Below are 19,457 nucleotides of genomic sequence, written 5' to 3'. Positions count from 1 at the left end.
TCACTTGTGTATGAATCGTCTAGGACGTTCCATTCAAAATTTCTCCGTTACATCATTTGAACATAATGAAAATGTCAATTGAAGAAAAGGTTAGGTGTGTATTTGAAAAATATGTTGGAACTTCACTTTCATTGAGACAATACAGGTTGTGTTTCATTATAGTATTCTCTATGTTGATTCCGGATGTGTCAGTGGGGTTATTAATATCCCATAATGGATTATGTGCATTAAAATCTCCTACTATAAGTAGTGGTTCCTGTACTTTTGCTAATAAGTTCAGAAAATCACTGAAATTTGCATTGAAATTGGTTGGTTATATAAATTACAAATAGTAATTTTACTTTTATCAGGCATATACAGTTTAATTGATGTTATTTGATATGGCATAGATGGTATGTCCAACCATGGTTTCATATGTAATGCTATATTGAACGTATATGGCTGTGCCTAATTTTCCACCGTCAGTTGGTGAATAACAGGCAATTTTATAGTGTTGGATATTTGTAGGGTTACTTCCTATATGTTGTAGACATATGCACATTGGGTTGTGGTCTCGTATGATTCTTTGTAATTCACCCAGACGTAGTCGGGTTAAGAGACCATTTATATTCCATTGAATGATTTTATATTCCATTATTGGGAGGAATTGGTGTTAAATTCTGTAAATTGATTGCTGATTTTACTTTATCTCGTAGTTTATATGCATTTGAATTTATTTGTGGTTTTTTAATCGTTGTATTTGTATGTTGGTTATTAGATTCTGCAGTTGTTTGTTTTTCATAGTTGAATATTAATAAGTCTATTTTTGATTTTATAATTTTTTTTCCTTTTTGTATTTTAAGGATTCAGAACATAATTCGTTCTCATGTTGGTGTGTTAAAGGGCACCTCCTTAATTTGGTAAAATTGTCAATACAATTTCGTACTGTGTCCTCTGTCTTGGTAGTTAGTTGGTTATATGTACTTACAAAGCATTCATTACAACCACAAGATGAAGCATGTTTGGTAATGTTAATTATTGGTTCAGAAGTTTTTGGTCTAGCTTTAGAAATTTCTGGTTTTGTAATTCTATTGTTCCTTTTTCTGTAGTGATAAGGACTGTTTGGTTTGAGGGGTTATTTGTTTTGTTGTTGTTAATGGGATATTTCGGTCTTGTGGATGGTTGGGGGGTGATAGTTATATTTTGGTTTGGTTTAATGTATGATTTTCATTAGTATTATTTGATGGAACTTTGTAAAGAGTGATCTTTACTGTCCAGATGTGGCTGTTTGATTGAGATTGAGGGTAATTGTGTATTTCCATTGTGATGAGGTTAGTTTAATATCCTTTTTAAATGTTCTCCTGGTGTAGTTGGAGTCTCTCTGGATTGATTGTAATTTTCAATATTTACCTTTTTTCCCTTAGGTGGGGTTCTTTCTAGAATTCTTTTCTTTTTGCCAGTTCGATTATCATCATTATTTAATTCTCTTCTATTGGAAGTTCTTTTCCATGGATAACTGAATCATCTATGTTAGTGGTGGTATTGGTTGTTGTAATATCACTTTTATTTTGTGTTTCAGTAGTGTTTCGTTTATTGGTATGAAATCCAGTTCCCTGTTTATACTATCTTGTTTGTCATTGTGCTGTTTGATGTCTTGATTTTTAGTCACATTTGAAAAGGTGGGGGTTTTGGATGGATTGTTAACGCCTCTTACTTTTAGCTCAAGTCTGGTGGCTTCCATGACTGACATTCCTGTCCTATTTATTAAATTAACATGAAGTTCTGTGTTTATAGTTGGTAAAATGAACACTCCTTAGATTTTGCGTGATGGGCTAGTCCACAATTAATACATTTTGATTGATTACAGTTCCAATTAGTGTATGGTCATCTGATGCACAGACTGCACATATAGCTTTATTACGGCATCTTTTGTATGTGTGTCCATACCTTGAGCACTGTGTACATTGTAATGGTTTAGGAACAAAAAGGACGAACTTCTCTATTTTGTCCTAGAATTTTTTATTTTAAATGGTAAGTCTTGGCCTGTAAATTTTATTTTGGCAATGTTGATATTTTTTTACTTTTATCTTTCCTACTTGAAATAGAGTATATTTCTAAATCGTGGATATTGTTATATCTCAATTTTAGGGAGTCTAGCAATAGTTGTTTTTGAAGGAAGCTCCTGCTCGCTATTGGGTAGGATGACTGTACCCTGTACATAATTCAATGTTTCGTGGCTTGTAATTATACTTTATATTATTTATTTCTGTTATACTTAAAAAGGCAGTGGACTGCTTTTTATTGGTTACTTGGATAAGCCATTCATTGTCCTTGATGTGTCTGCATTCCATGTCTTGTGTTGGATATATGTTAAGTAATTTGTTTTCTAGCATCGCTGCTGAGATTTTGTTGTCAGCTTTGAGGACTAGAAATCTTGACCAATTATCTGGTCCAAAGAGGTCATCAAAATGTACCAATGTGGGATTAAGTCGTAATTTTTGTTTCTTTTTGGTCCTTGTTTTTTTATGTATGTTGCTTGTCTATTATGATTTTTATATTTTTCTGTATGCTGGGAGGATTATTTGTCTCTAATTCAGAATTATTGTTCATCATATATGGTTCCATTGTTACGATATTGGAGTTTACCAATTTATTTTTGTTTGTTTCTTTTTTATTTATGCACTCTATTTGGTTTTCTGGTTCTGCTGCTTTACTTGGAACAGGGTGTTCCTTTGTATCTTTTATAGTACTTTCACTACTTGTGGCAGTACCTAGGAAATTCGGGAGTGACGTGCCAATGGTCATCAACTGTGTGCCCGTAGTTTTCCATCATGGGGCCCAGGGGTACTCAAATCATTTATTTCACAGTTCATAAATTTTGAGTTTTTACCAAAAAAAAAAAAAAAAAAAAAAAAAAAAAAAATTCTTGAAAAGAGATCATTGGCCCTTCGCGAAGTTAAATCTTCTGCCAAAGGCACAAGTGAGGAAAGGACTCCCAAATGTCCGCATCCCTACCCTACCCCAAAAGGGGATGGCATAACATGATTAGTATGGCCCAAGTGTAAGCGAAACCCGCTTGCTAGGACTAAGAGTATTATGTTAATACAATTATCCCCATCCTAATCACATTATGGGCAAACTGGATAGAATGCCGAGAGTTCTATTCCTAGAACCAGGCCCCCCCTGGAATCCGTGGTCCAGCTCCACAGAATAGTTCCGCCTGAAAAACAGGTCCGAACATTGTCGGGTAGATGATGGATCTACCACAGTTCTCACTATTTAGCTTCGGATTTAACTCCACGTTAAGCCATGATATGTTTTCTCATTTATTTGCTTTTAAAAATTTTGGCAAAAAATGGAAAAGTCCACATAAGTTTACTCGAAAATATATAATGTCATATGGGACTCTTGGGTTCGAACCTGGGAAGAGATTCCTGAGGTTCGAGAGCCCCTCCACCACGTCAAGGTGGTCCCAAAATGAGGGGGGCAGATTTGAATTACCTGCTCGTAATTTCACTGGAGAACTTTAGAAGGATTTTGTTCATTGCATAGGTTGAGCTATCCGCAATTTTTTTATTCTTTAATTTTTTTTCTTCTTTTTTCTTGTCAGGCTGTGTATGGAGTGTAACTGTATTTGTTGGTTCACCATCACTGTTTATTTGCAAGATGTCACACAATAATGTCATTGTCAGAGTAGGTCATGTGAAATCATTTAGACATATGTCATAGCTTATTGCATCTTCAGCCTTCATTTAGGTGACCATCACCAACCAGGTAGTCCGCATCTTGCTGTGGGATAAGATTCCTTTTCATGTGTAAATGCCCAATTCACACATTGGTGATTGAAGACTGCGCACATCATAACGGCTGAAAATTTTCTGATTATGACGCCGTTACAAAGCAATTACAATCAAGTCGCCAACAATCGCCATGAATTGTAACTGCGTCACCAAGTGATGGCGAATGCGTAACACCAACCAACACATACGCAGTCAAGTCACGATAAGTCATTCATCACCATGTCATTGCACAAGACAGTTCCGCAGTGGTCAAGTGGGTTGCGTACTCGCCTTTCAATCTATTAGCCTGAGTTTGCTTCCACTGTGAGTTTGCTTCCCACTGCTGCTAGTGAGGAATCGGTGGAATTTATTTCTGGTGATTAGAAATTCATTTCTCGATATAATGTGGTTCGGATCCCACAATAAGCCGTAGGTCCCGTTGCTAAAAAACCAATTGGTTCCCTAGCCACGTACATGAAAATCCAATCCTTCGGGCTAGCCCTAGGAGCGCTGTTAATCAGTTCAGGGGTCTGGTTAAACTTAAGATATACTTATCATTGCACAAGACGTAACACAGGCGCAATGGTGTTGCCATTTGTTGTACTTGGATTGAGAAAATCGTAACACAATTGCTCATAAATACCACATCTCTGTTCTCTCTTTCTCATTTGTAATATGATGCTCCATTACTCATGGCTATGAATCGAGGTCCTAGTGCATGATGTTAAGCCTAAAATCCATATTCCATTCCATTTGGCTAGGAAGTTCAGCATTTTGTACTCTTAGTTCCTGAGAACCTCCTCATTCACTTTATAAGTCTTTTGTTTATTTTGTTAACAAAATTGAAGTTCTTATATTATGTGTACATCAAACATTTTTGCCCTTTTTATCAGTAGGATACTTTATTATTAATTATTTTTTTACCTTACCAATGTCTACCCTACTACCATAAAGCATTCTCCTCCTTCTGTTCATTATTCTTCTCACATGTTGAACAATAAAATACCCATAATCCCTCAAACAGAAGTCTTTAAAATGTTTTGTCATTGCTAGATCAACCGCAAGCTCAGGGAAGACGACAACATTGAAAGAGAAAAGGCCAGGCTTCTCATTGGAAATAAATCTCCAAGAAATGGACCTAATTCTGAACAAAGAAATTACTGCAATAAGGTGAGCAAATCAGCAAATGTATGATAAATGGCTTTTGGCCTTTAGATAATTTAAAATGTACAGTACATATTATTTTAAAACTGATAGTGGATGTGGTTGGTAATGAGGAAGATATGCCTTCTTAAGTTTATAAAATTGTTGATCGTTAATAATACGTCAATATTTTTCTTATAAAATCTTGTTTTTTCTGAGCCCAACCTTACTGTATTTTGGAGTTGAAGATGGGGATTTAGAAAAACAGTAAATTTCAAGCAAATGATATAGTATGTACAGTGTATTTTTTATCTTTGCTTTTTGATAATAAATTGCTAAATCCTTGCATTCATTTTCAGATAAGAGACTCAAGGGACAAGTTGAGTGAACCTCGGCCTGGGGAAGATGAGATGGCTGACAGAGATCGCCAGCCATCTCTTCGAGGCTACACCCCAGAGTGGGATCTTCAGTTGTTCATTGAAGCTCAGTCAGCTGCTAGTGAAAAAATTGTAAGTTTTGATATAACATTATGGCTTACACAGTAACTTGGAACAACTCTTGTTTTATGAGTTGTTGACAGCAGTAACAAAGTTTGCTTTTACCAAGTATTTGTAGGGGATTTAGAATTCTGAGATGGTATTTATGGGACAAAAGAATGGTCATTCGTTTTATGGAAATAATCACCCAGTAAGGACCATCATTCCTTGTGTACTGTGCTTTCCTCTTCAAGCTTCACGTTGCCAGTTAAATGAATTAAAATTCTGTGTGTATTGTTAGACATAATATCCACCTTTTGTAGTTTATTCCTGTTTTAACAGAATGAATGGCTCACTCTGTGAGAGTTGATACAAGCTATCTCTAGTAGAATAGGGCACTCCCATATTGTTTAATACATATACATATTACACTGTTTACCCAGAAAAAGGTGCATTTATTGTGAAAACAATTTTTTTAGAAGATATTTACATTGTTTAAAATATTTCAGTTCCAGCAATAGAAATGTGTAATATTTTGAGAGTAGATATGGGAATTTTGAAGTTGAATGTCAATGTGATTCAACAGGAAGACGACCTGCGAGGACTACCCGATACCAAAGGAATCCGTTACATTGAAATGGGCCGTTATGAAATGGAAGCCTGGTATCAGTCTCAGTATCCTGATGATTATAATCAGCAACCAAAAATTTATATATGCGAATTTTGTTTGAAGTACATGAGATCAAAAACGATACTACAGAGACATGCAGCAAAGTGTGTATGGAAGCATCCTCCTGGAGATGAAATATATAGGTAAAGTATGAATGGATGCTGTATAGTGGTGGTATTAGTAGTGTTATGATGATAACTGTCATTTAAAGTAGTTTAACGACTGTGCTAAAATAACAGATCTTGTGGGATAACACTGAAAGCGTTGTTTCTTAATTGAATTGAAGGACTGATTCTGGCATTGTTTCTGAGTTCTTCTAGTTTTAGATGCTCTGTTTACAGCTGTGTAAAATATCCATAAATAAAGGCCATGTCATGTAAGTTAGTTTAACCACAGTGCTAAAATAACAAATCTCATGGGATTAAAGTGAAAGCTTTGTTTCTGTAGAATGCTCCTTAAAGATTTTGTCTTTGTTTCTGTGTTTTTATAGTTTTAGAGGATCTTTTTACAGCAGTTTGAAATATTAGTAAATATTGACTTTTAAAATAGACCCATCCATCAAAATGTGCATCAATTCGCTGTGGTGAATTTCCCCTGACAGTTTCTGAAGTCTTAAAGGTGACAGAAGAATAACAGGAAATTAACCACCATTTGACAGTATAGTTGACCCCCAGGATCTGCAAATACTTAACATCCTTCTAAAAACACTTATAACTTCCTATTTTCATACATTCAACTTCCCTGTCAGATATATACATAGCTATAGACTCCGTCGTCCATAGCTAAGTATATATCTGCCAGGTAAGTATGTATAAAACTTTATTGTATCATAACAATATCATTTTGATAGTTCAATCCCCAAAACCCCTCTAAAAACACTTATACCCGAGTATCTTGATTGTTTTACCACAAAAAATTCATTTGGTCACAAAAATTATGTGATACTACAGCAGTTTGTGAATATTTCTCTATGAAAAACTCCATGAGTCATGGCAAAAATTTTGTTCATGAATTAATGTGGATATACAATCCACAGAAAAATCCGCGAATAGGTGAAGCTGCGAACCCGGGACTGCAAATAGGCAGGGGTCTAGGGTACGTAGTACATGCTCACCTGTGATCTATTGGTGTAGAGAAAAGCAGCTTTATTCATTGTGTTCTGCATTTAATAAGATTTTTATAATATTATATGTAGTAATGCTCTATTTATTGTGGTTCTATATATGGTTATGATTATGCTGTTGCAAACTAATTTTGGTAAGTAACACCTCAACTTTTAGACTTATGTACTTATCAGCTGCTGTTGTGCAAGCATTGTAGATTGATACATTTATAGGTCTATCACTTGAACTGAATGTTAAGCGTAAAGTTCTGGTTATTTTATGTTAGAAATTATGTGGAATTGCAGTTAGCTGTAATATAGCTAGAAAATATTCCAGTGCAGGCTATAGAAATAGTGTCTTTATTAATTAACAGACTTTCTTACTAAATGTTTGTTAAATTAAGGTGCTACTCTGTACATTATAAAAATGGCTTTGGGAGTTTGGTAAAATTCAGGGTTGTCATGTCTCAGTTGCTGCAGAGTGCATTGCATAGAGGGTGCTACCTTCTATCACTCCATTACCAGTTAGGTTTTTTGCCAACTGAGGTGGATGATATAGAGAGGTCTGTTGCCTTTAGAAGGAATGTTATGATGCCAGCTATCTGAGAGCAGAGACCTGAAAATGTCAACATAATTTTTCAGAGCTCTGCTTAAGGGTTGTTACTCACAAGGGATTAGGTTTAGTATAATGATTTGGACTTATGGCTGTGACTGGAAATTTTATCTCAGCAGATGTTATACATTTCTTCCTTCTCATCAGTTTTATTTATTAATTCATCCTTGGTACATAGTCTTCAGGGTAGAAAGTTAGGACTACTATTCACTTTAATGGTTATTTGTTTTTTATGTTGTATTAAGTGCTAAGGGTTCAAACCATTACTTCTCACTCAAGTTTTACCAGATACTTGGTTGTCGACATTTACCATCCTCAATTGGCACTATGGACCCTATCTTACTGTGGCTTGGGATCATTTTCTCGTGTCCTCCCACCTGAATAGCAGTTCAGGCTAGTTATGGTTGCTGTTTGCCATGACGTAATTGCAATTTTTATCAATTTTTTACTTATTTAATGTATGACACTTACCTGGCAGGTATATATATAGCTATATTCTCTGTTCCACCTGGCAGAAATTTTCAAAACTCGCGGCAAACGCTAGTAACCTATTAGTAGTTCAGGCAACCACCACCCCGTTACCGTGGCGCTAGCGCTAGGAACCGTTCCCAATTGGGCCAGATTTTCTCTGCCAGCCGAACCGGCAACATTGTTGGTGGTTCCCTGCCAGGATTTTCATTCTCGTTGCTGACTTTTCATGGATTTTTGGTATTGTACTCGGAAACGTTAGCTTGGCATTCGCTTTGGATTGTTCTTTAAAGATGTCTGATACTGGAAGTATGTTTAGAGTTTGTGTAAAAGAGGGGTGTAAGGTAAGGTTGCCGAAAGCTTCGGTCGACCCTCATACTATTTGTAAGAAGTGTAGAGAGAATGTGTGTACTTGGGAGAATAGGTGTTTTGAATGTGAGAATTTATCAGAGAAGGAATGGAAGATATTTATGAAATATGTTGAAAGGCTTGAGAAAGATCGTGTAAGGAGATCTGTTTCTCGTAGTGAGAAGTCGAATTCTTCTAGCAAAAGGAGTGAATGTATTTCCTCTCCAGCTCCTTCTAAACGTAAAAGAAAATTGGTAGTTCCTTCTCCCCAGGTATCTCCTGCGCCCGCTGCTGTATCGGAGGAGGCGAACGATACACAGATTGTGAAGGTGTTCGCTGCCCTTGCGTCCATGGGCGACCAGATACAGCGACTTACGGATAAAGTTAGTGCTTTTGATGTCAGTGAAAGTGTAGTCTGATCGTCTCTCTCGTGCTCCTAGACCTAGACCTCTGTCAAGCTCCCAGACCCAAGGGAGAAGGCATGTCGACAGTCGAAGGGAGGCGAGAGAGGTTTTGTCGCGGTCAGGCGTCCCTTCGAACAGTCCTGTTGCAAGTTCCCAGGCTGTTGCAGTTCGCCGCAGAAAAGGCGTAACTGGGAAGTGTGCGTCCTCGGATGGTTCGACTTCTGAGCGGGAACGTCGGTATTCAGTTGTGTCTCGCCCCCTCAAGAGGACTTTCAGGACATCGACCGCTCTCGAGACATGCTCAAGATCGTGAGGCTTGGAGTAGTCCTGAGGTTTTGTCCCTCCTCGAAAGACGGGGACGCAGTTCCGATCAAGAGGAAGAGGATCTTTCGTGCTAAGAAAGACGACTTAGTTACGGCCTTCTCGTCCTTGGATTTCGATGAGAGACTCTCCTCCATCTTCTTGTTTGTCTTCCTCGTCTCTCTCCGCGGGTAGAGTACAAGATCGCTCTCCGTTACGTCGCAGTCCTGCTCGTAATCCTCCTCCTTCGTCCTCTGCCATTCAGGAAGATAGTACGAGGGGTTTCTTAAGGGAAATGCAGTCTAAGCTGGCAGTTCTTGTGAAGTCTTGGGATGCTCCTGTGCAGGCATCTTCGAGGCGGAAGGACGATTCTTCCCTTGTTAAGTCTTCTAGAAGAAGACAAGGGCGCGTTCTCGCCGAGGAACGCAGGACGCACTGGCGCTACGAGACGGGCGATCGCTTGGTTATTCAGGACTCAGAACGCAGGAAGAAGAAAATGGTTTCGGAAGAAGAAACAGGACGCAAACGTCAGGATTCGGGATCAATTGTGGACTGCAAGACGCAGGCGGCAGGAAGCAGATGTGTCTACGATGGACGCAGGACGCAGGCGGCAGGACATCGATAGGCGGCAGGACGCCGATTCTTCGTTAGCCGCAGGACGCAGGCGGCAGACGTATTCCGTCAGCGAAGTGTCAACACGACAGTGATCTGCAAGACATTTCTCAGCAGAAGAGGATTTGGATGTAGTTGAGGAAAAGAATACGGAACCTTCTTCAGATTACAAGATTCTGACTTCACGTCTTTCTTTCTATTTTTGAAGGGGAATTCAAACCAACAGCTCCTTTATCTCCCTTATCGCAGTTTTCCAAGACTAGGACTCCAAAGAAGTCCTCTTTCCTTAAGATGACTCTATCAATTTCTGCGAAGAAGGCCCTTCAACGTGTGAATGACCTGGATTGAAGGATAAGAAAGAAGTGGGGAAATACTCTTTCGCTTTTCCAACCAGCTAAGTTAGCATCGAAGTCAGGAGTATGGTACGCCACTGGAGAAAGTCTAGGCCTGGGAGTACCTGCCTCCTCCCAGGGGGACTTCTCCAGTATAGTAGACAGCTCACGCAGACAGGCGTTACAGTCTGCTAAGGTCTGGTGGACTTCGTCCGAGTTTGACCATCTTTTTAAAGGGATTTTTAGGACTTTCGAAGTCTTCAATTTCCTAGATTGGTCTTTGGGAGCACTGGCGAACTCCCTAGAAGAAGAAGATTCGCAGGATATGGAAGCAGCTAAGAGCATTATGTCCTGCATGGACAAGGCTCTGAGAGACGGAACGAATGAAACTGGCTTCTTTGTTCACAGCAGGAGTACTAAAGAAGAGATTGCTGTTGTGTTCTTTCGCTTCAAAAGGGGTTTCAAACTCTCAGAAATCGGAGTTGCTGTTCTCTCCCCTTCGAAACAGCTGTTTCCTTCAGAGGGTGATTAGGGATATAGCTCTCTCCCTTTCTCAGAAGGCCACTCAAGATCTTCTCTCATCTTCAGTTAAGAAGTTCTTACCATCCAAGTTGGTTAAGAAAACTCCAAAGGAAACTAGGCCTTCGCAACAGCCCTTTCGAGGCAGAACATTCGCTCGACCCGCCTTTAGGGGTAAGAGAGTACCCGCTAAAAGAGGAGCCAAGACCACCTCTAAACAATGAGATATCAGTCCTCCAGACGACAGTGGGAGCCAGACTTCAAGGTTTTTGGGAAGTTTGGCAGAACATGAAGGCAGATCCCTGGGCTGTCAACGTAGCTCGGGAAGGGTACAAGATTCCTTTCTTGAAGAGACCTCCTCTCGCAACATCTCCGAGAGCCCTCGGGGCAAATTACAACGATTTAGTGAAGAAAGCAGCTCTGTGGGAGCAAGTAGCTTCCATGCTAGAGAAAGGAGCCATAGAGCCTGTTCTGGATCACGAATCTCCGGGATTTTACAACCGGTTGTTCCTGGTTGCAAAGTCCTCGGGAGGTTGGAGGCCAGTTCTTGGAATGTAAGTCAACTGAATCTTTTTTCGTAGAAAAGACCAAGTTCACTATGGAGACGAACGATTCAGTACTGGCAGCGGTACGTCCAGGGACTGGATGGTGACCCTGGACTTACCAAGACGCATACTTTCATATTCCGATTCATCCAGGAAGCAGGAAGTATTTAAGGTTTGTGATTCAGGACAGGGTCTTTCAGTTCAAAGCCCTGTGCTTCGGCCTTTCACAGCCCCCCAAGTGTTCACGAGGATGATGTCCAAATGTGGGGAGATGGTTGCACTTAAGAGGGATCAGAGTGTCTTTTTATCTGGACGACTGGTTGATAAGATCCCAATCAAGAAGTCAATGTCTGGAGGACTTGAATCAAACATTGAACTTAGCAAAAGACCAAAAAAAGTAGGTCTTGTGGTAAAAACATGGGAAAGTCTCAATTGAATCCCCAACAACAGATAGTTTATTGGGATTCAGATATCGTCAGTGACTTTTCGGGTTTTCCGTCTTTTCCGGCAAAGGCAAGCCCTATGCATTCGGAAGGTGCAGGACTTTCTAAAGAAAGACCGATGCTCAGCAAGAGAGTGGATGAGTCTACTGGGCACACTCTCTTTTGCTAGAGAGGTTCATTTCTTTAAGACCTCTACAGTTTTTCCTGAAGGATTCATGGCCAAGAAAATTGCAACCGGATTCCTTCCAGTTTTCTAATTCCTGCCGAAGTGAAGGAGGAATTAAAGTGGTGGCTAACTCCAGGCAGGTTAGCAAGAGGGATGTCGCTTCAGCAGAAGAGCCCAGACCTCATCTTGTATTCCGACGCGTCGGACGCGGGGTTGGGGAGCGACATTAGGCCCTCAAGAGGTGTCGGGACTTTGGAGCAAGGAAGAAACAAGTTGGCACATAAACAGGAAGGAACTGATGGCAATTTTCTTGGCCTTGAAGCACTTCAGAGAGTTGATTCGAGACAAGACAGTGCAGATCAACTCGGTACAACACCACGGCTCTGGCATACATCCGCAAACAAGGAGGGACTCATTCTTTTCCCCTTTACAAGCTGGCAAAGGAAGTTCTGCTTTGGGCGGAAGAGGAAAGTGTCGTGCTGCTCACAAGGTTTATACAAGGAGAGAAAAAAATTGTGAGTGCGGACCTGTTGAGCAGAAGAGAACAACTTCTCTCGACGGAGTGGACGTTGCACATGGAGGTTTGCCAGAGGCCTGTGGAAGTTGTGGGGCCGTCCGTAGTAGATCTGTTTGCGACAGCCCAGAACAAAAAGGTTACCAACCTATTGCTCTCCGGTTCCAGATCAGGAAGCAGTGGCGGTCGACGCATTCCTGATGGATTGGACAAACTTAGATGTGTACCGCTTTTCCTCCGTTCAAGGTACTGGGGAAGTTATGAAGAAGTTCAGGGACAGCCAAGGAATGAGGATGACCTTAATAGCCCCGTTTATGGGCCGGCCCAAAGTTGGTTCACAGAGGTACTGGAATGGACAATAGATACCAAGGACTCTTCCTCTAAGAGTAGATTTACTCAGACAACCCCACTTCGACAGGTTTCACAAGAATACCCTCGCTCTGGGTCTGACTGCGTTCAGACTATCGAAAGTCTTGTCAGAGCGAGGGGATATTCTAGAGAGGTGGCTAGTGCAGTGGCTAGAGCCAGAAGAACCTCCACAATCACAGTATATCAGTCGAAGTGGGAGAATTTCCGGAAGTGGTGTAAGAACAGGAAAGTGTCTTCATCCAGTACCTCTGTGACCCAAAATCGCAGACTTCCTTCTATACTTGAGGAAGGAATTGGGTTTGTCAGTTTCGACAATCAAAGGTTATAAAAGTATGCTAACGTCAGTGTTTAGACACAGAGATCTAGACATCTCGAATAACTTAGACCTTAGAGATCTGATTAGGTCATTTGGTTCCAAGAAACAAAACCCAATGCAGGCCACCTGCTTGGAACCTCGATGTTGTCTTGAAGTATTTAACCTCTAGCAAATTCGAGCCTTTAGAGAAATCCTCTCTGAGAGATGTTTGCTAAGAAAACTATCTCTGGGCTCAGCTCGTGTCGGCCTATGAAGTAATCCTTAATATCATCTTTCTAGGTAATATTATCCTAAAGTTAGTTACCAAGAAAAAGAAAAAACCAAAATTACAGAAAAATGTTCAGTAAGACTGACTCGCTCACTATTCTTCAAAAGAAGTGTCGGTAATGGAATATCGGGGCGAGTGTGGAACACTACCACGAGACAAACACCAATTAGAACTTCCCCTATCAGAATCCCCATAAGAGAGAGCCGATACCAACGGGCGATGCAGCCTCTACTACTACTACTAGAGGACGCCACGGACAGCAGCGCCCCTAGCGGTCATCCTTAATTTTTAGCACCAGCGTCTAGACGCAGATTTTACTTGTGCTATATTTCTCAGGATTTATCTCGTATTCTACGATGGAACGCTCAGCAAACTTGCACGGCTAAGTTAAGTAACTCATAAGTAATATTTTATCACAGTTTTTTTTTCTTCCGGGTACCAGTATTTTCCTTTTTATAGGTCATATACGGTTTCCCCGGTTGTCTCGTGGCGGCCATGCTGCCTCGTAAGAATTCCCGGTCTTCCATACTGGGACTTCTTATACTTATGGGCTTACCTTATCACGTTCATTGTTTTACATCGAGTTTTAGTTAGTTTAGCCCTCTTACCATTCTCTTAGCTTGGTATTTAGGGCTATTATTATTTTTATTCTGGCCCAGCATCCCGGCTCTTGCTCTACATCGGCTATCGCTGGCTCCGAGTAGGCTCCTGTTTCTTGGAATAGTTTGCCTCCTCCTGGGCTTCTTTCCTCTTTTACTAAAAGTGTCTCTTCCACCTTTCGATGTATTTTATTATTATTATTAGGTGTTAGGCTAGCCTAGGTGCTTGTTCCATGTATTGGTACAGCTTGGTTCACGTGGCCCTACCACGGTTGTGTTGATCGCGGCCTAGGCCACCGGTGGTCACGTGTTCCATAGCACCTTACCCTGCCCCTTCCCTCCCTCTCTGATGTAGGGAGGAGCTGGGGGACCCCTTGGTTGTCATAACAACCTCATAGCCTTCTCTCACATTCCGGAGGTGCCGGGGGGTTCCGCCAGCAGGGGGTATAGGGCGACCACCTATGAGGTACCGGGTCTCCATACGGTAGTTGGTGAGGTGGGAGAGTAGGACCATCCCTTCCCCTTTCCTCGCTCCCTGCCGCCCGCGTTTCACCGGACCTCCTTCCCCCCCTCCCCCCCCCACCCATTACTCAGCCACCTCTCTTTCGATATGAAAGGAGCCTTCGTCGCAGCCGGGGCCCCTTTGGTTATAGGATATTGGCTCCGCTAGCGGGCAGGGTGGGTGCTATGGATGGTCGATTGCTTGCCTACTATATCCTTATATCTCTCCCCCGCTACCGGAAGGGAGCTTACCCTTACCTACGCACTCTTCTAGTAGACGGGTGGAGAGAAGTTGGTTTTATGTTGTTACTATACTATGTTAAGGATATATACCCTAATTTAAGATATTTTACAATGAATTGTGTATTATATATTTATGTTAATCAACCATCCCCGCCATTATCCGTTGTGGTTTCCATTACCACCACTCCTAGTTGGTTGATTCTTGTGCCTCCGCCACTGCGGAGCCATAGCCTTTCTTCCAACATGGTTACCACACGTATTTTAGCAGGGCTTTCTGGTTTTATCTAACTTTATCGCTCCGGCACAGCGGAGCATATGTTAGGCTGTAAGTGTTTACTTTGTACTCATGTTACGTTTTCACTTACAGGCTACCACTGCCCAGGTTCCTCGCTTGTAATGCAACGCTGCACGACCCCTGCGGACATACGAGTGCAGGTCTCACGCCCATGTGCCACCTTGTTCAACGAGTCTATCGTCTGGCATCCCGAGGCCTGCACTATATGCTACGACCTGTCGAGTCAGCTGGTGGTGGTGGGGTAAGACCATTATGAGGTTATTTATCAATTTACTAACACTTTTAGTTAGTAAGTTTGTTAACTCTGTCCGCAATTGGTAGCTAATTCAGCCTTTCTTTCAGGCTAGCGGTGTGAGGGGTGAAGTCGCCCTCAGCCACCCTGAAAGCGTGGGTGGGCGGCTTTGGGAAAAGAACGCCGCCAAAGGGCCAAGCCCTTACATATTGGATAGGAAGCTGGCCATCCAGATCTTCCCTGCGGGCAAGTCGACGGGCTACGTCGACCCCTTGTCCGCCGCCCCCGTGATAGCCAAGCCACCCTCCAGCAAGAACTCCAGCAGTCGGGGTTGGGCGGGGGTCGTAGCCGCCCAGGAGTCAGTTCCGGACGTTCGCCGGCCTGGACCTGAATCTTGAGCCGATGGCGGTAGTGAGTGAGGGTTTGTTGGTTGAGTAGGTTTGTCTGGGCGCCAAGGTCTTTCCTTGGGCGCTCCTGGAATCTTCTCCTGTCCCTTCTTCTTCCGCCTCTTTCCAAGGCTTTCCGGGATCCGAGATCCCTAGCCGCACTCCCGCTCTCTCTGTACCTCCTAAGGAGAAGGGAAAGAGAGAACCGAAGACTTGTCTAAGACGACTTCTAGGAAGTCGTCTTCGTCTTCTTCGGCTAGGAAGTCATCGACTTCTTACGCCGACGCGGTGAAGGCTAAGCCAAGCTCTTCCCAGTCGAAGAGCTCCAGAGGCAAGGCTTCGAATGGAGAAAGCTCGCGCTACCTCCGAGTCGTTGCTTCTCCCGCCTCCGCTGCTCTCGGCTATGCCGGCAGGGGTGGCAAGCACCAGCTCCTGCGTTCCTTCTCCTGTCTCACCAGGAGTGATGGAGCAGGTAGGAGTGATGGTTGGTTCCCAAATCTCAGCTTGGGGAACACGTTTTGAGCAGATGTTCGCACAATTGTCGAGCACTCTGTCTCAAACTGGACAGACGGTCCAGGAACTCTCGAATAGAGTAAGAGAGATGAGGATCGGATGGCTGGGCATTCCCAGGCTCCTCCCCCAGTATCCCCTGCTTCTAGCACGGGATTCTCCAACTCCCGTCTTACGACTCCTTGCCAGCTTTCTCTATGGAGAATCCATGGAGAGTAGCGGCCTACGCTCCCTTTAAGGACGGGATGATTTCGATCCCGGAGTTTGGCACTCGAAGGATTGAGGACTTCGAGTTCTATCCTCCGGGTCTGTCACAGCCTTTCATCGGGTATGCTAGGCTGACGCCAACGGCTCTTACAAGGGAGGACAAGATCTCGAAGGAGTCAGTCCTCTACAGTAGAGATCACGCCCAACGGGAATGGGTTCACTGCCTTGAGGACTGGGAGTGTACTAATACTAAACTCCAGGCCTATAAGAGCCCCTTCACTATTTTCGCCACGGAAGAGGAGGTCTCTCTTCCGTTCGCCACGAAATTGGTGGAGAAGGCTCTTCAGGCAGTCCTCAAGGATGAGCCCGTTCCACAGTTTGAGAGAGTCGGAGTCCACTTCTCCACTCTTTCCCGCCTTCGGAGAGTTATGGGAAAAACTGCCAGCTACTTTCACGCAGGGTAAACTCAAGCCGGACTGCGCTATGGACCAGTCTGTGAGAAGTTACCTAGGCTGCCGGACTCCCTAATCCAGGCAGAGTTCGATGCGCGAACTAGGTTTGGCAGGTCCCCTTAACTCCCTCATCGTCACGGAAATGGCGGTGCGCTGTCTTACGCGAACGAACCGCTATTCAAAATCCTGGCAAAATCGCAATTTCAGACGGTTCTGTTAGACGCTTTTGACTTCTTCCAAGCCAGGAAGAACTGTCGGAAGCATGTTCTTCAAGAGTGCACCATCAGGCACGAGCCTAATCGACTCTTGACTGCCAGCATGTGGGGAGCGATCTCTTCCCTGAGTCAGCAGTGAACGAAGTCCACCACGAAGCTGCTAGGACTCAACCAGAGCCTTAGAGCTAGGTGGGGTATTTCCTCTAAGAGGAAAACAGGAATCCGTTCCCACTGCTGGCAAGAAACCAAAGAAGGCTGGTAGGAGGTTTCCAGCCATATAAAAAACTCCAGCATCAGCAGCAGTTTGTGAGGCAGTCCCAGTCGCCCAACAAGGACAACCTGGCTACATCTAAGCAAACTCAGCCTTTCCTACCTGGTGCCCCAGCAATCGCAACCTTCGACTTCCTATGCTATCTCGTCGCCTGCTTTAACCCTGCTTATGAAGCTCAAGGCTACTCTCAACCGAGGGTTAGGGCGAGAGGTTACTTTCGTCACCGTGGCGCAGGAAGGGGCCACAAGGAGTAAGCAGTTCAGAGGAGGGCGTGGTGGCCAACCCGCCCATCAGCAATGAGGCTCCCCAGGTAGGAGGGAGGCTGTTCCTCTTCCGCCACAGGTGGGGGTTCAGCAGTTGGGCACAGAGCATAGTGTCCAAGGGATTAGGCTGGAGCTGGATCCAAGATCCTCCTCCAATCAAATCATTCCATCAGGTACCGTCAAAGGAATTGATAGATTACGCGGAAGAACTCCTTCAGAAAGGAGCTATTGCGAGAGTCAAACATCTAAAATTTCAAGGTCGCTTATTCAGCGTGCCAAAGAAAGGCTCAACAAAAAGAAGGGTAATCTTAGACTTGTCAAAGCTAAACTCTTTCATTCGCTGCGACAAGTCAAGATGCTTACCCTCTCCGAAGTAAGGACCTTACTTCCGCGTGGAGCCGTCACATGCTCCATCGATCTTACAGACGCATACTATCATATCCCTATAGCCACAGCACTTCCGCCCATTAGGCCTAGGATTCAGGCTAGGAAGTCAGACATTCTCATTCAAAGTGATGCCCTTCGGTCTGAATGTAGCCCCCAGGGTATTCACAAAGATAGCAGAAGTGGTTGTACAACAATTGAGAGCTCAGGGAATCATGGTAGCGGCATACCTCGACGATTGGTTAATCTGGGCACCAACAGTCGAGGAATGTCTCAAAGCTACCAAAAAGGTAGTTCACTTTCTGGAACATCTGGGGTTCCAGATAAACAAAACGAAATCCAGACTTGTTTCCGGAATCTCGTTTCAGTGGCTAGGAATCCAATGGGATTTGTCCTCCCACATCTATCAATTCCAGTAGCCAAACGGAAGGAAATAGCAAATCTGTCAGGCAATTTCTCAAGTGCAAACAAAACGTCAAGAAGAAACCAGGAGAGAATCCTAGGGTCTCTTCAGTTTGCTTCGGTAACAGATATCCTTCTGAAAGCAAGGCTGAAAGATATAAATCGAATTTGGCGGTCAAAAGCAAACTCCAAATATCGAGACAAGTTGTCAGTAATCCCACAGATTCCTCCGCAACCAACTACGGCCTTGGTCAAAAGTAAAGAACTTAGCCAAGAAAGTACCCCTTCAATATCCCCTCCCAATGTTAACCATTCACACGGACGCATCCCTGTCGGGTGGGGGAGATACTCTCAGTTCAACAGGTTCAGGGGACTTGGTCAGTTCAATTTCGCCAGCTCCACATAAACGTGTTGGAAGCAATGGCAGTATTTCTTACTCTGAAGAGACTGCTTCCCCGAACAAGAAGTCTCATCTAGGCTAGTTTTGGACAGTGCAGTGGTAGTTCATTGCATCAACAGAGGAGGGTCCAAATCCAAGCATGTGAATCATGTCATGATAGCCATCTTTGCATTAGCAAACAAAACACAAATGGCATCTGTCTGCCACTCACCTGGCAGGAGTAAGAAATGTGATAGCAGACGCCCTGTCCCGGGTCAGTTCCTCTGGAATCAGAGTGGTCTCTGGACGTGGGTCATTCAGTGGGTAAGCCTGAGAGTCCCAGGTCTCCAAGTGGATCTCTTCGCCTCACAAGCGAACCACAAGCTCCCTTGCTATGTGGCCCCCAACCACTGGACCCTCTGGCTTATGCCACGGACGCCCTGTCGTTGGATTGGAATCAGTGGAGGAGAATTATGTTTTTTCCTCCAGTGAATCTTCTCTTGAAAGTCCTAAGCAAACTAAGGTCTTTCAAAGGGATAGTAGCTCTGATGCACCGGACTGGCCCAAGAGCAACTGGTATCCTCTTCTTCTGGAATTGGGTCTCCGACCTCAACGGATCCCCAATCCCAAGCTATCACAATCAGTACAAATGAGGACTGTGTTCGCTTCCTCAGGAACTCTCCAGACCCTAACTTTATGGACTTCATGAAGTTGCGGCTAATAAGATGCTGACATTGATCCACAGAATATTC

At 43.2% G+C, this 19,457-nt stretch overlaps 1 protein-coding gene across 1 annotated transcript in view; it reads left to right on the top strand.

Annotated features, from left to right (window-relative positions):
- Positions 1-6,209, top strand: part of LOC135215205 (uncharacterized) — a 31,775-nt gene extending 25,566 nt beyond the window's left edge. Inside the window, 3 exon segments of the mRNA XM_064249698.1 lie at positions 4,812-4,928; positions 5,261-5,410; positions 5,964-6,209. Of these exon segments, the coding sequence (XP_064105768.1) occupies positions 4,812-4,928; positions 5,261-5,410; positions 5,964-6,194 (498 nt within the window). The 3' untranslated portion in view covers positions 6,195-6,209.
- The last annotated feature ends 13,248 nt before the right edge of the window (positions 6,210-19,457 follow it).

This window comes from Macrobrachium nipponense, chromosome 5 (genome assembly GCF_015104395.2).
Source record: "Macrobrachium nipponense isolate FS-2020 chromosome 5, ASM1510439v2, whole genome shotgun sequence".
NCBI classification, from domain to species: domain Eukaryota; kingdom Metazoa; phylum Arthropoda; class Malacostraca; order Decapoda; family Palaemonidae; genus Macrobrachium; species Macrobrachium nipponense.
The sequence above is the reverse complement of the archived record's forward strand: the minus strand, read 5'-3'. Positions and strand labels throughout refer to the sequence as shown.